Source organism: Aspergillus bombycis, assembly GCF_001792695.1.
Source record: "Aspergillus bombycis strain NRRL26010 chromosome Unknown contig00013, whole genome shotgun sequence".
Classification (NCBI taxonomy): domain Eukaryota; kingdom Fungi; phylum Ascomycota; class Eurotiomycetes; order Eurotiales; family Aspergillaceae; genus Aspergillus; species Aspergillus bombycis.
This window is the reverse complement of record NW_019170015.1, coordinates 353,900-371,852: the sequence shown is the minus strand read 5'-3', so window position 1 is coordinate 371,852 and position 17,953 is coordinate 353,900. Positions and strand designations below refer to the sequence as shown.

General features: G+C 48.8%; 9 protein-coding genes across 9 annotated transcripts; 4 read left to right on the top strand and 5 right to left on the bottom strand.

Moving 5' to 3' along the window:
• Positions 1–58: 58 nt before the first annotated feature.
• On the bottom strand, positions 59–1,008 carry ABOM_003050 (uncharacterized protein; the record flags this gene model as incomplete). The annotated part of the gene is made up of 3 exons (XM_022530180.1): positions 59–730; positions 784–903; positions 952–1,008. 3 exons carry the CDS (start codon positions 1,006–1,008, stop codon positions 59–61), a joined length of 849 nt encoding a protein of 282 aa, XP_022392501.1.
• A 970-nt stretch (positions 1,009–1,978) lies between these two features.
• On the top strand, positions 1,979–2,734 carry ABOM_003049 (rRNA-processing FCF1 family protein; the record flags this gene model as incomplete). The annotated part of the gene is made up of 4 exons (XM_022530179.1): positions 1,979–2,014; positions 2,085–2,317; positions 2,373–2,538; positions 2,594–2,734. The coding sequence occupies 4 exons, from the start codon at positions 1,979–1,981 to the stop codon at positions 2,732–2,734; spliced, it is 576 nt and encodes a 191-aa protein (XP_022392515.1).
• Positions 2,735–3,220: 486 nt separating this feature from the next.
• On the top strand, positions 3,221–4,444 carry ABOM_003048 (FAD-dependent oxidoreductase; the record flags this gene model as incomplete). Its single annotated transcript, XM_022530178.1, has 3 exons — positions 3,221–3,252; positions 3,347–3,933; positions 4,014–4,444. 3 exons carry the CDS (start codon positions 3,221–3,223, stop codon positions 4,442–4,444), a joined length of 1,050 nt encoding a protein of 349 aa, XP_022392514.1.
• A 611-nt stretch (positions 4,445–5,055) lies between these two features.
• ABOM_003047 (translation machinery-associated protein TMA46) lies at positions 5,056–6,336 on the bottom strand (the record flags this gene model as incomplete). The annotated part of the gene is made up of 4 exons (XM_022530177.1): positions 5,056–5,485; positions 5,543–6,093; positions 6,202–6,219; positions 6,277–6,336. 4 exons carry the CDS (start codon positions 6,334–6,336, stop codon positions 5,056–5,058), a joined length of 1,059 nt encoding a protein of 352 aa, XP_022392474.1.
• Positions 6,337–7,176: 840 nt separating this feature from the next.
• Positions 7,177–8,147, bottom strand: ABOM_003046 (uncharacterized protein; the record flags this gene model as incomplete). Its single annotated transcript, XM_022530176.1, has 2 exons — positions 7,177–8,084; positions 8,135–8,147. The coding sequence occupies 2 exons, from the start codon at positions 8,145–8,147 to the stop codon at positions 7,177–7,179; spliced, it is 921 nt and encodes a 306-aa protein (XP_022392473.1).
• Positions 8,148–9,088: 941 nt separating this feature from the next.
• Positions 9,089–10,054, bottom strand: wos2 (Hsp90 cochaperone SBA1; the record flags this gene model as incomplete). Its single annotated transcript, XM_022530175.1, has 4 exons — positions 9,089–9,172; positions 9,244–9,423; positions 9,482–9,834; positions 10,024–10,054. The coding sequence occupies 4 exons, from the start codon at positions 10,052–10,054 to the stop codon at positions 9,089–9,091; spliced, it is 648 nt and encodes a 215-aa protein (XP_022392513.1).
• Positions 10,055–10,808: 754 nt separating this feature from the next.
• On the top strand, positions 10,809–11,557 carry ABOM_003044 (ESCRT-III subunit protein VPS24; the record flags this gene model as incomplete). Its single annotated transcript, XM_022530174.1, has 2 exons — positions 10,809–10,856; positions 10,916–11,557. The coding sequence occupies 2 exons, from the start codon at positions 10,809–10,811 to the stop codon at positions 11,555–11,557; spliced, it is 690 nt and encodes a 229-aa protein (XP_022392512.1).
• Positions 11,558–12,420: 863 nt separating this feature from the next.
• Positions 12,421–14,362, top strand: ABOM_003043 (putative RNA annealing protein Yra1; the record flags this gene model as incomplete). The annotated part of the gene is made up of 5 exons (XM_022530173.1): positions 12,421–12,633; positions 12,693–12,722; positions 13,721–13,885; positions 13,946–14,016; positions 14,068–14,362. The coding sequence occupies 5 exons, from the start codon at positions 12,421–12,423 to the stop codon at positions 14,360–14,362; spliced, it is 774 nt and encodes a 257-aa protein (XP_022392511.1).
• A 1,838-nt stretch (positions 14,363–16,200) lies between these two features.
• On the bottom strand, positions 16,201–16,512 carry ABOM_003042 (uncharacterized protein; the record flags this gene model as incomplete). The annotated part of the gene is made up of 1 exon (XM_022530172.1): positions 16,201–16,512. The coding sequence occupies one exon, from the start codon at positions 16,510–16,512 to the stop codon at positions 16,201–16,203; it is 312 nt and encodes a 103-aa protein (XP_022392470.1).
• Between the last annotated feature and the right edge of the window lie 1,441 nt (positions 16,513–17,953).

The following is a 17,953-nucleotide window of genomic DNA, read 5'->3' as shown; positions in this document are numbered from 1 at the left end:
TCTTTTTATTTGGAGATACATTACGGGGATGAGGAAGAGGAAGATGAGGAAGATTCAGTCAACCACGCCTCACCTGAGATTTCCCGACCACGTATTTGTAACCTATCTTCGCATAGAGCTCCTCCAAGCTCGTCTCATCCTCTATTACCCATTCCGCCCCATACTTCAGGCTGTTCCCGGTGTCCATACAATACGAAGGTAATTCCTGATAACCGAGTGAACCATAAAGCATGTAGCTTGCTATGTGCATACTGAGATTCAAGTCGGGCCCCTCTTCAAATGGACCATATTTCTCAATCCACCCGTATCGGAAACGCTGGAGGTGCCGCAGTTCTTGGAAGGATTTGAAATAATCGTGCCATCGTTTGTCGTACGTTGCGTAGCGTTTTCCCCCGGATCCAGGACGGGTGATGTAACTATTCGGATCCAGGTAGGCCATTTCTTTATCGGCCGTTGCTTCTATATCCCAGCCGATGGCGCAGTCTTCGAGGTAGAGTTCTGCGAGAGTGTCGCGGTGACTGAAGATCCCGTCTAGCTGGGAGTCGTGGACGAGGGTATATTTGGTCAATTGGAGAATCCTCAATCGGGAGAAATGTACACCACGGAGATCGAGCTTTAGGTAGTAACCCCAGAAATGACAATGGGCGAGGTTGAGCTCTTTGAGAGTTTGGTGAGCGGGCTTCAGCCAGAAGGACGGTACTGCGGAAAAGAAACGGTGGGTTTCGGCTATCTATTGGCAGCAGGTTAGCCTATGGGAGGTAGTGTTGAAACATGTGTGCAAACGTATGTAGCAGGCTTTAGGTCTTTCTCGCCATAATAGATGAAGTCCAGGCGGAGCGAACGCAGATTCTGTAGGACTTTCTGGATTTTCTCAGCCACGTCGGGATTGGGCTCGTTCACATCCTATAGGTCTAGAAAGATGAGTTCTCGTGGCAGCTCAGGTAGCGCTACAATCGCCGACATGAACTTGTTCATCACGACTGAACGGCATTCCAGCATCTTAGACATGGTCCAACGTCCTTCTCCCTGGAAGCAAAGAGCCACGCTCTGGAGTCGTGGGAGCTTCTTAAGACGATGGAACAGTCCTACGAATTTGGGAAAGAGTTTCTCTTGACGCCCATACGGGAACTTGAGCCTATGATGACCTCAAAACTGGGTGCAGATGTTCGTTTCCTTGCCCAAAGGATGTAAAGGCAAGGGAAATTAACGCCGCGGAGCAACCCCAGGTTGATAAGACTTTCTTCACATGCTGTACACTATCATGTTCAAGGACCTTAATAAAATGGTTGCAGCTCCTCTCTGATGGCCCAACATGAAACCATTCAAAAAAGTGTGGTTTGCTGATCTCGTTCAGGGAACGACATACGAGCCGTAGCGGTTCGAGCTCGTATGGCTCTATGTAACGGATGATCCGGTAGATAATCTCAATGAGAAATGATATGAGGCTCGGCATTCGCCGTGCACTCAGTAATGGGTGGAAGTAATGGCAAACTAGATCTACTGTACTTGTACTGTGTAGTTTCGTATAACCAGTAGCCTGGCTGAGACCTGATTTGGCACTACTAAGTGACGTGGCAATCGCAGAACATGAATACTGCCTTAGCTCTATTTGACCAGTCGCTCCTTGCAATTTTTAGTATCATACGGAGCTATGTAGGTTTAGTAAAGTGCGTGCTAAAGTGTTCCAAGAGGGTTAGGAGTTTAGAAGGATGGTCCTCGTGGGAAATTGTTCCTCCGATGCGGGTGCATGGTTGATATTAATGCCTTACTCTCAAGGTGTGCACATCACGATAAGATAACGTCGGCAAAACATCGGTCCGATCGAACATTTTCAACAGCGATGAAAGTGAAAAGCCGACAGCATCAAACCAACAGCTGCCTGCTAATGATTTAATGATTGCCATATACCTTGTTTAATCGCATCTTCCTCCTCCATATACCCCGAGTCCGTATCTCCATTAATTAGCCTCCGTCAAAAATGGGTGTCCAAAAGAAAACCCGCAAGTTCGCCCAGGTATGCAATTCCAACCGCCTTATCGAAGCCACCAGAGAATCACCAAAACTAATGCCAGACATGAAACCAGGTTAAACGGGCGATCAAAAAGCACGATGACCGCGCCAAGAAGGATAACAACGCCCCGAAACAAGACAAGGCCAAAAGTGACGAGGTCGTCCGGGCGATTCCCCAAGCTCCGTCGAACATGTTCTTCGCCGCCAACACGGCCCTCGGACCCCCCTACCATGTGCTGGTGGATACCAACTTTGTGTCGCACTCTATCCGCGCGAAGACGGATATGCTGAAATCTATGATGGACTTGTGCGTTGTGATGCTACCATAAGGTGGTGCGGCGGCGATGGCTGATCCTCGATAGACTCTATGCGAAGTGTATCCCGACGTTTACGGATTGTACTATTGCGGAATTGGAGAAGTTGGGCGATAAGTTCCGGCTGGCGTTGAGGGTGGCTAAGGATCCGAGATGGGCGCGCGTGCGGTGTGATCACCCCGGTACATATGCGGATGACTGTCTGGTTGATCGGGTGAGTTTTGGAGAGTTCGGAAGCTGTAGGGTGCCATGATCTAACTGGGTCGAAGATCACAAAACACAGAATCTACATCGTGGCGACGAACGATAAGGACCTGGTTCGCCGGATTCGCAAAATTCCCGGTGTGCCAATTATGAAGGTCGCCAGAGCGAAATACGTGATTGAGAGGCTGCCTGACCACTTTGAGTGAGCGTGTGCAAGGGCCTAGAAGATCTCGTGTTGACAACTACGGATTCCACATCTGGTTGGGACGGTCGGACCAGAGGATTGCAAATCCGACCCCAATCCTGCGATACCGGCAGATCCTTATCGGCAGAATCCATCATCAATCCAATACCGGCGCGGACTCGCGTGGATTATCTGCGGAGGAGCGGTTTCAGGACTCAGTTACGGAGGACACTGAATGTAACTAGCAAGGCTGTATACGACTTCAATGATGATAATTTGATACCATTGGTATACCCAGAGTGGAGATGGTCAAGATCAGCCAGAAAGATGACTCAACTGCGGCATTTTCTTTGGAATCTAGACTCGATTAAACCGATATAAATACCCCATCAATGTATATGCGGGGTCAGCCTTACCCTTCATCCATGACCCATTTATATACACCGACGTACCTCAATTGACAATCCAATTTAATCCAACTCACCAAGTAACTAAATCCGAAATCAAAATGCCCGAAAAGGAAACAATCGTAGTCATCGGGTACGTCATCCTACCATTAATCTATCCCCGAACTCATCCAATCCAACCTCCACAACTCAAAAACAGCTCTCCAAAACTAACTCCAAGGCAAAAGCGCCGGGGTAATCGGCCTCACAACGGCCCTCCGCATCCAAGAAACGCTCAATCGCAACCAATCCATCCACCTCATCGCCCGCGACTTCCCCAACACCACATCCCTAAACTACGCCTCCCCCTGGGCAGGCGCACACTACCGCCCCGTGCCCGGCTCAACGCCGCAGGCCCTCCGCGAAGAAACCCAAGCCAAAGAAACCTACGGTTACCTCAAACAGCTGGCATCAAGCGACCCCTCCTCGGGCATAGCAGTGGTAGAAGGGGTCGAGCACCTCGAGGACCCACCGGTAGAATATCTAGACGAACAGAGCGTCCAAGAAAGCTACGGCCATCTGGACGGGTTCCGGCGGCTGGGGAGAGAGGAATGTCCCGCCGGTGTGAGCTGGGGCGTTCGATATGATACGGTCACGATTAACTCGCCGGTATATTGTGCGTATCTATTGCGGAAGTTTGTTCTGGGTGGTGGAGTCACTAGGGAATATACGGTGATTGATCCGACGGAGGCGTTTTATCTAGCTCCGAATGTGAAGACGGTGGTGAATTGCTCAGGGTTGGGGTTTGGGGATGAGAGGTCGTTTATCATTCGGGGTTTGTTTTCCACTTTTCAATCCTTTCCTGCCTGGATTTACTTGTTGGGATGCGGTGTGGTGGCTAATGGTGGTTTCTAGGGCAAACTTGTCTCGTGCGCAATCCGTGCAATCAGACTGTGACGAGGCAGAATACTGATGGCTCTTGGTCTTTTTGTATCCCGCGGCCGTTGTCTGGGGGTACCATTATTGGGGGCACGAAGCAGCCGCGCGATTATAATCCCTCTCCGTTGCTGGAGACAAGAGAGAAGTTGCTGGCCAATGCGGCCAAGTGGTTCCCGTTTGCGCCGGGGAGTGACGGGAAGTTTGATGTTATTCGGGATATTGTGGGCAGGAGGCCGGCTAGAGAGGGTGGAATGAGGATTGAGGCGGAAAAGGTTGAGGATGGTCGGTTTGTGATCCATGCTTATGGGGCTGGGGGAAGAGGCTTCGAGTTATCATACGGAGTGGCCGCGGATGTGGTGAAGTTGATGGTCAGCAATAAGTTGGTTGGCGAAAAAGCTTCGTTGTAGAAGTCATACACCTCTCCTTGTATCGTTGTCAGTTGGGGGAACGTGTTAGGGTTGATTGTATGAAAATGTTTAGTTTTGAGGGACATCTGCTCTATACAACTCTAAAACTCCCAATGTCTATATGACCGCAGGTGACTTTTCAAGTCTGACATTCAGGAAGCGCATAAACCATAATACCTCGGTGGGCAAAAGAAAAAAAAAAAAAAAACGCTAAAGTTCATTACATCAACGAACGTTCTATTTTACGTACAAAATCTGGGCATAACAAATGGTGTCCTTCACTCCGCCATGAAATGCACGACACACGATCTATCTCAATCTTGTGTACGCGGCTGTTGTCTTCTAGAATCTTTGGGTATGACTCCGGCTTGGCCGTAGTTCAAGATCAAAGATGACACACAAAACGTCAAACGTTAACCGCAGCCCTCAGTCGAGGAGACCAATACAAGTGATTACTCGGTAAGATGAGCGACCAAAGATCAACAACATTGTATCTATCATCCAGGAGATCAACACTGCGGGCCCGGACAAAGGCCTGGTTCATCGATTCCAGGGTGGGGGCGCTGCCCGAAAGCCCAAGCGTCGCAGTTTCTTGGGAGAATCGCACACGCTCAGCCTTCACCCTCCTGTGCAATGGTCTCATCGTTCGAAATCGGTACCGGTGTCCCATGCAGTCTCGCCAGCCGTTCTTCTTCCTTCTGTTCCCGGATCCGTTCAGTCTCCCTGCGGAGGGCAGCCAGGTTGAAAGTATCGTCGTCATCCTCCTCGTCGCTGCTCTCATCCTCAGCACGCCAGTTACCACTCTCAAACAATGTACGTCCAGTGGCTTCCTTGGCCTTGCGGGCTTGTTCTTCAGCTTGCTTCTTGTCAAGACGCTGCTTCTTCCACTCGGCGAAGGTTTCAGGGGTGACCGGTGTCAGGTTACCCGTGAGCTTGTGTCGTTCACTTTCCAGCCAGTCTTCCAGCGTTAGGGTGTTGAGCGGGGACTTGTCCATCAGGGCCTTCTCAGCCGCACGCTGCTCCTTCGTCTTCAGGACGAATCTGGTGAAGCCAATCAGTATCAATCAAAAACAGTGCGAAGACAATGGCGCAACATACCCAGGGGGCAAACTGTGCTTATACTTGCAGGCGTCACCTCCATTGGGACAGACCCAGAACCAACCGTACTTCTGGTTCTCGACCGCCTCAATGAAGAACTTGCAGACCTTATCGGTCGTCGTCTTCGGGTTTCCGTGCTTGCTGAGGACGACGTTGCGCAGCTTCTCTTCATCCCAGTCGTCCATCGTATCCTTCTTCTTGGTCTCCTCTTCCGTGCTCTTCACATCTCGGGAATCGGTGTACAGATCCTTCTTAGCAGCCTTGCGCTCTACATTCGGATCGTGACTGAACTTGCACTTCTTTCCCTTCTCACAATTGCCCTGCTTGAAGAAGACACACAGAACGGTCTTGGGGTCCACCCCGAAGGGGATCTTCTGCACCTGCACAGGCTTGAACAGCTCAGCCGCCTCCTTCTTCGCCTGGTCGGCGGCCTTCTTCTCAGCCTCACGACGGGCCTTCTCGGCCTCTTTCCGCTTCAAATCAGCGGATTTGTTCGACTTCTCCTGGGTTCTTAATTGTTCGATCTGTTTCTTGGCCTGGGCACCTTTTTTCTGTAGGGTGAAAGATTTTGCTGTCAGTGGCGATTTCTCTCGCGGACGACCGGTCGGGGGGTGGTTGGAATGGGGGAAATATTATGCTGTCGGGAGATCACTACATACGTTTTTCATGCCAAAGGTCTATTCAAAAAGGAACGTTAGCGACGTTTATATGATCACGCGATCGGGGTGACAAACCTTGTCCTCGACCGTGGCCTTCTTCTTCTTGGGCTCATTGGTCTGCTTCTTGGGAGGCATGATGGCGGTTTTTTCTTTTTCTCTAATACTCTCTATCGATAAAACGCTGCAGAGCCGACAAGATAAGGATAGATAGCGCGCGCCTGTCTAGCGGTGGCGGTGGTGTTGATCGAAACGAACCTCCCACAGTCGACGGGTCGAAAACCGTTGGTGGGGGATTAAGTGCGAGGGCGGAGGCTTGGAAAACAACAAAGCCGGACTGCCCGAAAAAAGATTCAAAAAGGAAGGGAAGAAAGATGAAGGGTCAAAGAACGCCTCTCGCGGTTACAGAGACGAGAGGGAAACGATCGTGGTGGTCCGAAGGAGATCTTTCTTTTCGGTGAGTTGAAGGATGTTCTTCCTCCACATTTTCGAGGTGTGGGTTTGTTTCCCGTATTGTGGCGGCACCGCCAACAGATCTTTTTGCCCTGTAACAGGCGCCGTTCAGATGCACTTACTAAGGTCTTTTTCTCGCATGGCCCCGACCACATTGATTCTCACGTTCTCGAGTAATGGGAAATGCGGCCAAGCCTGGCTAATTTCGTTAGGGTCAAATATTAGCAAAAACAATTAGCTCATCAGGCAAAGTATCTTGATCTCACTACTACCGATTGCTACCAGACACCGAGCGGAGACCTAGTATAGAACGACATTCAATATTCATTATCATGCATCTTCTAAAAGCCTGCTAGTAGCACTCGAGACCTTGATCCATTTTTAACTGCTGTGTCCAGAATATTTCACGAGTCTGGGCGGATATTGTATAACAGGTAGAGGTACTAAATACCCCGTAGTGATATATATATTTGCGCCTTTTCCGCCTCCCGAACAACCCGGACGGTCCATAGCTAAGCAGCTCTATTAGTAGAAGGACCGGTCCGCTGACCGGACATTCCGCGACTTCATCTCACTACATCCCCAATCTTCTTTGTCTTGGAAAACCTGAGTACAAAGAAAGTCCTTCCAACCCGGCGTAGGATCGCGACTAGCCCTGCTGTACTCCCAGTCCTTGGGATAATACCCAGCAAACTCCCAGTCCACAAGAGCAGTGATCTTCCCCTGACCATCGACAGGGATATTGCGTGGCACAATGTCGCCATGGGTGAAAAAGAACTCCTCGTGTCTCCGTGGTGCGTCGTCGTCTTGTGAGGAATCGTCTTCTTGTGACGAATCGTCCCATGATGCTTGCCTCCTCATATCCATACTGTTTTCTCGCAGAAAATTGTTGAACTCCTCCCTAGAACGGAATGGCCCACCCTCTTGAAGCTGTTGACAATCGGAGATGATCCTTGCTGGCCCATCATTCAGGGCCGCAATCTGCGTATCCTTAAGCTTACGAAGCTCGGCGACATACAGCCGCAAGTCCCCCGCGAGAACGTCTTGTTGGTCTTTATTGAAGTCCTCCCAGACGCTGTCAAGTGCTTCGCCCCCCATATAGTCCATGGTTATCTTGTCAACTCGATCGTTTTCCCAATGAGTCCAAGTTGGTCGTCCTTCTTTGTCAAGGTTTCGCTCGAACACTTTACCGTTTTCGAGGAGGATGTTGGTTGATTTGCCTGCCTCATCATAGCGGACGTCGAGCCTTTTGTCTTCGTAGTGGATGCTACGGACTTTTGGAACCGGGACCTTTGTGTTGTCATTGATGAAAATGAGCGAAAGGGCCTCGTAGATTTTAAAGTTCTCCCCGCTCTTTACTATTTTCCCATCGACGTATTCTACTCTGTGGGTCCCTTTCTGGTATATCAACCGGGCAGGCTGAGGGACGTCATCTATTGGTTAGGGTTAGCTGATGCCATGGGTAGATGAATGATATGCTTACCCTTACTGGCCATTTTGAGAACACTGTAGACTGCAATACTGCTGAGGTTGCATGTTAAGGCAATCAGATAGGGCAAGCAGGATCATTTTTATAAACGTGTCTATATAAAGGGCTTCAGAGCTCTATGAAGAGATGTTTCGACCAAATAAAGAGTTGGTCGTGCCATGACGCGGCTTTCCATATTCAAAACGGCTTTGAGGGTCTGTTTCGAAGGTGAGATGGGGTGGAGGGTCTGAACTGTGGTTGTTCGGGGTGATGATATGTAAGTGTTATGTATGTATGTCTTCATGAGTGTGACCCAACATGCCGATGTTGGCGGTTGGTTTGACTTAGGTATGTATGGAACCAGTAGATATCCACCATACTGACGCTCTGCATAGAGATGGATCGATTGACAGATACTTTTGCAAGATTTCCTTGTTATGTATGGCAGAGACAATAAATGAGACGGTGTGGTTACCCCGTGTTCGAGATTCGCACAAAGGTTCTATGATATTCCCAGATGGCTCTGTCCTCGGCTTCTACGGGGCAAAGAGAAGATACGGTCCTAGCACCGACGAATACCACAAGGTCAGCGAATTCGACTTGGAAGAAGACATGTATCGAAATGCGTGTTTGTACTTTTGGACACCTCGGATGCCTTGCGCGTTCATGGCCATGTTATACACCGAAAGGGGAACATTAACCTCAAATTACATATATTGCACTATCTCGATATCTCAGGCATCAAGAGTACTAGTAAGTTTACACCTCCCCATTGGGTACTCGATGCGTACATTACTCCCGAAAATTCACCCTCCTAACCTCTCAATCTCGCATATCATACTGTAGCGCACATCGGAGCGCAATAGGTACTATCTCTGATCATCTCATACAACTCATTGAATCTTATTTTAATTCGTCACCAAAGTCATGGATCAAACCCGTTTCAAATGATTTTTTTTAAACATATAATTAAGAGACCTCCTGAATCTTAGAGGACTTAGCCGACTCCCCAGCGTCCTTGTCAGCCTCCTCAAGCTCGGGCATGTCATCATCCTGGAACAACTAGTCAGCACTTGCAACTGTATGATGTTGACAACTTTGCCTGCGAAATTGACGGAACCTACCGATTCACCCTCTTCAGCACCACCAAGACCAGCGCCACCCATTCCCTCAAGGCCTGCGCCGAGCTTGGAGAAGTCAATGTTTCCAAGACCACCGCCCTCGCCGCCGAGGCCTTCGAAGCCGCCGAAGTTGTTTCCATAGTCTTCCTCAGCAACCTCGTGCTGCTCATCCTCGTCGACCCACTGCACAATTATCAGCATCGCGTATAGTCGCGTTGGTGGAAGAGGTCGCATCCCATACCTTATCGAAGTCGGTCTTGATGAAGTGGATCTTCTGAGTGGTGCTCAGAAGACGGGGCCAGAACTCCTCCTTCAGCTCCTTCTTACGCAGGACCAACTCAACCTCACGGTCGCTGTGGTTCACCTTGGAGTTCTTGGGGTCGATCTCGGCATACAAGTCCAGGGAGACTTCATAACGAACACCCTTCTTGGAATCACCGGCGAATGTGACATTAGTGGGAGTAATGTTGAGGGTGGCTTTGTCACGAGCTACATCGGCAGCTTTGATGTTTACGTAGAGGTAATTGCGCTCAGCGTCGTCGGCAGATGAGCGCTGGGCCCATGTGACTGGAGGGTTACCATATGTTAGCGAACCTCGATCCCATTAGATAAGAATCAGGGAGTTGATGAATTCGAGCAAAAGCCTTGTAGTCTATTCTGTCCCTACTCATTCTCCCGAATAAGAGAAAGAGATCGAGACAGAACGCAAGGTGGGAAGGATATGTTGGCATAACTTGCAACAAAGCGGGGAAAGGTAAGAGGGGAGCCTGCAGAATTACGTACCTTCAGGGTGGGCCTTGGGAAGGTCAGACATAATGACAGTGGGATGTGTAACGGGGATTGTATGTATAAATGGAAGTGAAGATGAAAAGGTGGGGGGGGGGGGGATATATTAGACAGTGGAAGGGAATGATTATCGTGAAGGGTCAGTTGGAAGCTGAAGAGGTTGAGACTAGTTAAGCGTGTTTGGTGAGTAAGGGAAGAATAATACTAGTAATACCAACCACAGCTGATGATCCGCTCTAGAAAGTACTGGAACTCTCACTCCTGGCCCGCTGTTTGACCTGTTTGCGGCCTGTTGCCTGCCTGGGGCACCCACACTTCGCACGACGTCACTGGAAGGCGGTCACTCACTGACAACCACCCGCTGACTCAGCAGGGACTGGATCGTCCGTTCGCTGGCCACGATCATGTTTGATTCCGGATCAACGAGATCGACCACAATGCTGATTACACTCACAAGTGAGGATCATCGAACTCACGGCGTGATTTGACACTGTTTAACGTACACTCCAACGCTGTCAACCTGAACTCATCCCCGGCTATCTCACCACATTGCCGAGGAATCCTGTGCGTTGAGAGATCATCCTCTCTGGATAACCCCACCTATTGCAACGGCCTAGTCCATAGATATTGTATTTCAAGCCTTGTGCTGATACAGTCGCGACCTTTCTGAATTACTTTATATATTTTGCCCACCCCTGCTGGTCACGTACAGGTTATTTATCATAAACTCCACAGTATCAAAAGTCTAGTATAGAGGGATCAGTGTGTTAGCTTGATTCATCATGGAGACTCTCAAAGCGGTCTTTTTCGGTCCTGATCCTCAGGCACAGGTACGCTCGGGTGAATGACGCTCTCCAACTTCACCATTCTAACAAGATTCCATGTGCAGATGAGAAAATGCAACGCACTCATCCGCGCCAACACTCGCCAATTGGACCGCGATATTGCACAGCTCAGGACTTTGGAGAACAAAACGCGGCAATACATTATGAACGCCTCACGTCGAGCCGAGCGAAACCCATCACAGTCGAAGCAGGCCACCAAGGAGGCTAAGACTTTCGCTCGCGAACTGGTTCGGATCCGGAAACAATCTACCCGTCTACACACGAGCCGAGCCCAACTACAAAGCGTCCAGATGCAGGTCAACGAAGCATTCTCGGTACGGAAGATTCAGGGAAGTCTGAAGAAGTCGACTGGCATCATGAAGGATGTTAACACCCTGGTTCGACTACCCGAATTGAACGCGACGATGCGTCAACTTTCGACCGAGCTGGTTCGGGCTGGCATCATCGAGGAAATGGTAGACGATGCGATGCCAGACAATGAGCTCTACGAGGATGAACTGGATGAGGCCGAGGAAGAAGTTACTAAGGTCTTGCAGGAGATCTTACAGGGAAAGCTTGCGCAAGTCGACACGGTCAAAGCCGAGGAGCCATTGGAGGAGACTCCCGCCGCCGCCGAAGAGCAGTTCGAAGACCAAGAGGCCACTCTCGAACAAATGAGAGGCCGGCTCGAAGCTTTAAAGAGCTGAGTGCTGTGAACCCTGAATGGAAGTCTACGTATGCCTGTAATATGATGTTACGAGCGATCCTGAAATGCTGCTAAAAGCATTGTTCTTTGTTACATATTCATTCTTGGAGTTCGGTCGGTGGAGCACGTGGGGTTTGGGTCATTTACATTTTGTTTTGCGTCTACTTTTAGAGGCAGGCCCTGATTTCCTGAGTATGCGAGGTTATTTCAGCGTTGTCTCAATTCATTGTCGTGTCTTCTATATCGACCACATGGTAGATGTCATTAACGTTCTTGGAGTGGGTCGAGGGTCTTTGCCTTGTAATCCATTCTTGTATAGGTGAACCATGGTATTGATTTTAATGAATGACTCCTATCTACCCCTGAATAATGAATAGCAATTAATTAGAGGTATAAGGAATGCTAATCTATGTTATTCCCTGTCCAAGGATTTGATGATGTTGGTAAAGCATGATCAGGTTAGTGACGTTTCTATTTGCGGATGGGGCGACAGACGCCCCGAAAGGGGACTAGCGGAAGAACTCAGCCTCTCCTCCGGTCTATCCTTGTTGTCCCTCGACTTCCACCCGCGCCTGTTTGTCTTCCCGCCTTTGCCTCTTCTCTCCTTTTCATCATCTCAACATCGCGCCCTTTATCCCAACGTGGTGCATAATTGACTCTAATACTTCTGTTCTACTCCACTATCTGCCACTTATCCCGCAAGCTACGCCTGCTAGAGCAAGTGTCTCGAAATCAGACTTTTACCTGCCCCTTGCTGTTGCGAACCTTTCTGCGGTGACGCAACGACTGACACGCTCGAACTTCTTGGAATCTTCTCGAGAGTCGCTAGTATCGCCCATATTCATCTATTTTTCACCTAACAAAATGTCTGGAAAGTTGGACAAGTCTCTCGACGAGATCCTCGTCAACCGCCGTCAGGGCGCTCGTCGCCGCAATCGTCGTTCAACCCAGTCTAAGGCTGCCCCGGCCGCTGTTGGAGGAGTCAAGAAGAGCACGAAGGCTGTGAAGCCAGCTGGCAAGGTTGCCCAAGCTGGACACCCTATGTCAACGGAAAGCAAAATCATGGTCAGCGGTTTGGTATGTCTCGACTCTCGTGTCTTATTCTTGGCAAGGACACTGTTAGCTAACGTCACCAGCCTTCCGATGTGAATGAGGCCAATATCAAGGTATGTTGATTAAGAGGCCTTCGCCTTGGGTTTCTATCGCCATGTCTTTCTTTCTCGAGACCTTCGAGGCGCACCGGCTCTTACACGCGTTCCGACCCTTGTCACGACGTCCTCATATCTTTGCGACCGTTATTGGTCGCATGAAAAGGCAGCGTACTCCTTTGAGCCATGTTCGCGCGCTATTTGAAATCTAGCGCTCCGCGAGTCAGCCGAAGTTGAGTCCTGCCTGCAGTCTTGCGGAAAGTGAATCATGCTTGAGCGGATCCTTTAGCAATCCGCTCGCGAGATCACTGCAGACTGTGCTATGAATGGTAGTTGAAACACCGTTCTGATTTCATCCCGCTTGGCCACACCTTTTGAATTTGCATTTCGGGTGTCGGGCATCAGCGAGCGCACCAGCAGACCAGTAGGGCATCAGTCCGTACAGCAGGCAATTTTCTCCTGAAATTTCTCTTCCATCGTTCCTGTCTGAGTGTGCCATGTAATATGGGCAAGAGGCACCTCGCTTGTGACGTTGGTGGAACCAGTTAGACCTTGCTTCGCCCTGAGATGGGCTATTATGTGGGTGCCTGGGGGAACCTGATTAGTCTTCGCCGCACACCAATGATATTTTCTTGACTATGTCGGTACTGTGTATTTGGACATGGTGTTGGGTGGATCCGACCCTGGTTCAAATAAATGTGGAAGTGGATCATACTTGGTACCGGTCGAGGTGGAATAGGAACTGCGAAGAAGACCCGACTTTCAGTATAATGGAAATATTGGCGGCTGTTGATGCAGACATTTGATGCCTGTGCGCTGTCTCGGGCTTCAAAAGCTCATTGCATCTAACCCTTGGGGGTCTTACTAACTGCCGCTGTGTGCTCGCTGATGCTCTCACTGTGGAGCTTCGGTCCAACCTACGCGTCGTTTTTTCGAGCTTTCGTTCATGCCAGCGCCTCCAACCATGTGACTAAATCTTCATGAGCACAAGTACTAATCATGTGTGCTGGATATAGGAATACTTCTCTAAATCTGCAGGACCCGTCAAGCGAGTCATGCTCACTTACAACCAAAATGGCACTAGCCGCGGCATCGCCTCCATCGTCTTTAGCAAACCCGACACGGCTGCCAAAGCTGCCAAGGATCTGAACGGACTGCTTGTTGATGGACGTCCCATGAAGGTAGGTTCCTTGCATCATTTTCTAATCTACCGATAGGCTGAGTCTAATAATGTGGTACAGATTGAGGTTGTCGTTGATGCCAACCATGCTCCCGAAGTCCCCGCTGCCAAGCCCCTTGGTGACCGTGTCGCGTATGTCTATGTTCGCGGTGCTATTAAAGGACTATACTAACAAGAAAACAGACAAACCAAGTCCCAACCCAAGCCAGCCACTGCCAGCAAGGCTGCCGACAGCAGTCGTGGACGTGCCCGTCGTGGTGGCCGCCGCGCACCCAAGTCGAACCGCCCCAAGCCCAAGACTGTGGAGGAGCTTGATGCTGAGATGGTGGACTATTTCTCCAACGAAAACACTGGTCCTGCTGAGGGCAACGCTCCTGCGAACGCGCCCGCTCCGCAGCCCGCCAACGGCGGCGAGGATCTTGGAATGGCTGAGATTTCTGTAAGTTGCACTGGTCTGGGGGGTATGACGGAAGACTAGCTAACGTGTGTATCAGTAAATGTATCGTGGTACCTTCAATTCAATTGCAGAGGCAGGTTACTTCTGCCAAGTCAGGTTGGCTTCTTGTCGGCTACGAATGCCATCTGGACTTGATATTCGGATTCGTGTTTCGGTTCTCTTTTTGCCCTTTTTCACTTTTCCCGCCGTATGTTTTCTTAGTTTGGTTTTCTAATGTCTCTTCTGCTATTTGACTCGTTGACGGGAACTGGAGGAAGGAAGACTTGTATGTATTTAATAAACGGATCGTTGCAATGAAAGCGCGAGGTGAAAACGTGAAAATGTTGCCAGCTCCATGTAGGCTCTGCAGTTCCTTTTGGGTTGTGACCAAGCTGATCAAAGCTGTACTGTGCCTTGTATAATATAATGCCAGACAGATTACAGAGTCAGATTTCTCCCGTTTGCACGTATTGTGAGCACTTAATGTGGAGGTGTCTACTTTGATGCCACGCATATTGTCATAGCAATATGGAAAGCCCGAGGCAAGAATATGTTGCATCTTTTCACTTGAGCTACTCTTTCCAAGGAAGCCTCCACGGGAATGTTTAAATGCAGGAAAGGTGACACGCCCGGAACAGGCTCTACTCTTCTTATTCTAAACGTCTCCTCTTAGTCTTGTGATTCTCCCATTTTCCTGTTCTATATTTATAGTGAGCAACAGCCGTCTAATTGCCTTCCATTTTTATATTCCAGAAGCATCAACTGAGCGACGAACATTCAAAACAGTGATTGATATACAAGAATCTACGCAAAATCCAACAACTAACCCGTTCGCGAAACCGGTAGATGGCGGAAAGCACATCGATGTCACACACATAGCCGCTCCATACGTTTTCACTTGCCTTCCTGTATAGACCGAAGACAACAGCTGGGCCAAACAGAAGTACCCGAGAACTGTGAAGTATTTGCCCCACGATATCGAGAGTAGACCAGTAGCCCTGGATCGAAGCTTATAAAAGTGGCGCAGAAGTTTGTTGTGACCATCAAAGCTGAATACGGAAAGGAGATCGCATTATGGGCTTAAAGTCTTTCCATCTCCAGTTTCAGCCAATAATATTCCTCATTCTTGGCCCACTGGCATGCACCGTTGAATGAATAGTATGGCCTCTTGATCTGTTTTCAATATGTTTGGGGCTACTTTTATGGTCCCTGACCCGAAGGACAGGGCTCGGGAGCATTTCAAGTCATGATCAACTGCTGTGCTGAAACTGTGACATTGACTATAGGTCACAATGGTTTGACGTGCCACACCGTAGAGCTACAAACATATGGCATTCTCGAAAACCAATTTCGTTGTCGTGGTCAGGAATGTAAATGCCGAAAGAAGAACTAAATTTCCGCTTTCGTCGAAACAACAGCACAGGCCAACCCAAGTTCTGGAGTACAATCGATGTACCATGTTCGGCCGCATTCGGTCATGCAGAATTGAGACTTCACCCTGACAGCCTCTGGATTAAGCCCTGCTTCCGAAATGCGATGGGATACGACCTGTGTGCAGCTTATCCATCCCTTTACAGATCGTCAGCATCCGCATCCGCATTGATTGACAGGTCTGGTCATAAACCCTACTCCGGTATCTCGAATAATGCATATGTGAGGGTGTGTGTATGTGTGTCTAAGGTGTCATGATTAAAACTGCTAGCTTTTTCGAGAGTCTAATATTTGCAATGAAATGAATGAAACCGTCACACATCCTTTCTGATTGCACACACATATAGAAATAAAACCTTTACCTTCCGTATGAAAGCCCATGCTATCGGAACGGCGATTCTCAGTCTGGGGTATCAACGCCGTTTCCGTTGTTGAATGGACTACCGGGTCTAGCGGTGATTGTTGAAAGACTCCAATAGACCGAGCTCTTGGGCATGTCTCGCAAGGTCGAGTAAATGTCCCGTACAGGCGTCTTCAGATGCCACACAGTGGTGAAGTTTCTCATGCTCTTTGTGGCTGAGGCGGGGAAGAAGCATATCGATCTCAGCCGGCGAAAGTTTGTCATATTCTCTCACAAGGCCATTCAGAGTAGGGGGTTCGTCGCCTCTGGCCAAGACGGACCGTCTTTGATGCATCGTCGGCCATGCGGCGGGAAGGAGGGCGAACGTAGAGAGAAGGATCAAGGATTGAGTCAGACGCATTTTCGGTGGAAATAGTTGTTTCTCGGTGGTTCTGAGGTTTTAGATAATGGCGGTAGGTTGGAATCTGAGCACAGCAGACAACTAAAGATGACTAGTGACTTGTTCACTTCCCCATGTAGGTGGTTCACTTTATATAGCTTCCTGAGTCTAAGTTTGTATAGAAACATTAAGCAGAGAAACCATATCGTTATCTGCATAGGGAATAATAATCCGTGGGGTAAGATGATCTGCGATCTAAGTTCATATCGGAAATGGCCATAACGGTCAATTTCCGCGGCCATCACTGTTCGCAGCACGGAACGCAGATCATATTGTGGGTCTAGGATCGATCGTTTTACTCTCCACCAATAATGGACATTGTACGTCAGATGATTTAAACTGTCTGGTGAATAAGCTTTGTGTGCTGCTTCTTCAGCTGCTGCCCACGAAAACGGAATATCTGATGCTACCTCCTCCGGATCAAGACCCACTACGGGGTGAGAATATGGACCTATGAGATAATCCTCTACTGTGTCTCGATATTCTATGACGAAGGGTAATGCAAGACACATTCATGCGCCAAGGGATCCCGTCTCGGTGGCCTCGAGATGTTCATGATGGAGCTAGCACTGGTGCCTACCGTGCTGGCTATTCTACTCGCTGACCGAGAACAATTTTACTATTTTAGTTAAGCTTTCAGGCTAGCCCTATTACAGAGCCCGAGGAGTGAGAGAAGCTGCTCATAAATACCACCGTTTATGTAAAAGGTTGTAATATATAGAGGTCTCGAATACATACTGGTTCCGCAATTCCACATTCTTGCCTTTTCTTTGCTTCTCTTCTTGCCTGTTTCAATAGCTAACTGATATTTTATCAGAATCCCTACACAATAAAAGATACTTATGGCCTCTGTGTATCTCAAGCAGATTTCCCTCTTCCCTTTTCTTTCTGGATGGGAGGCCTCGCGTAAATGCAAGGCTTTCTTGGACACACGCCCTCTTCTCCACAACTGGTCTCGGTTGTGATTTTTGTATGAAAGGTAATTGATAGGTTCTCGAATCACACGTTAGATAATGATTCTTAGGGATAGAAGATCGTGATTTAGAGAACTTAACCACTGTGACGTTATTCCAGCTTTATATCTCCACAGAGTGATATTGAATCTTCTATGAAGTATGGTTTATAAAGATTATTGCCGACCAATTTCGGATTGTATATAGACGTCCATCAATATCGTCTGTTCGCCGTATAGATTGTTTTCTACTTTATCCATTTGTACGGTCTCAACATTGTGAATGACAGTGGACATGCGATGTTATCGTGACTGGCTAGAGGCCACCGTTGCTCCCGAGTATGTCCTATTCAAATTTATTTATCCTGTGGGCCCAAGACGGTTATGTTTAGAGAGCTCTTTTACATCTATGGGAATAGCTAGTCGTCGGACCAGGGTACTACAGTACCT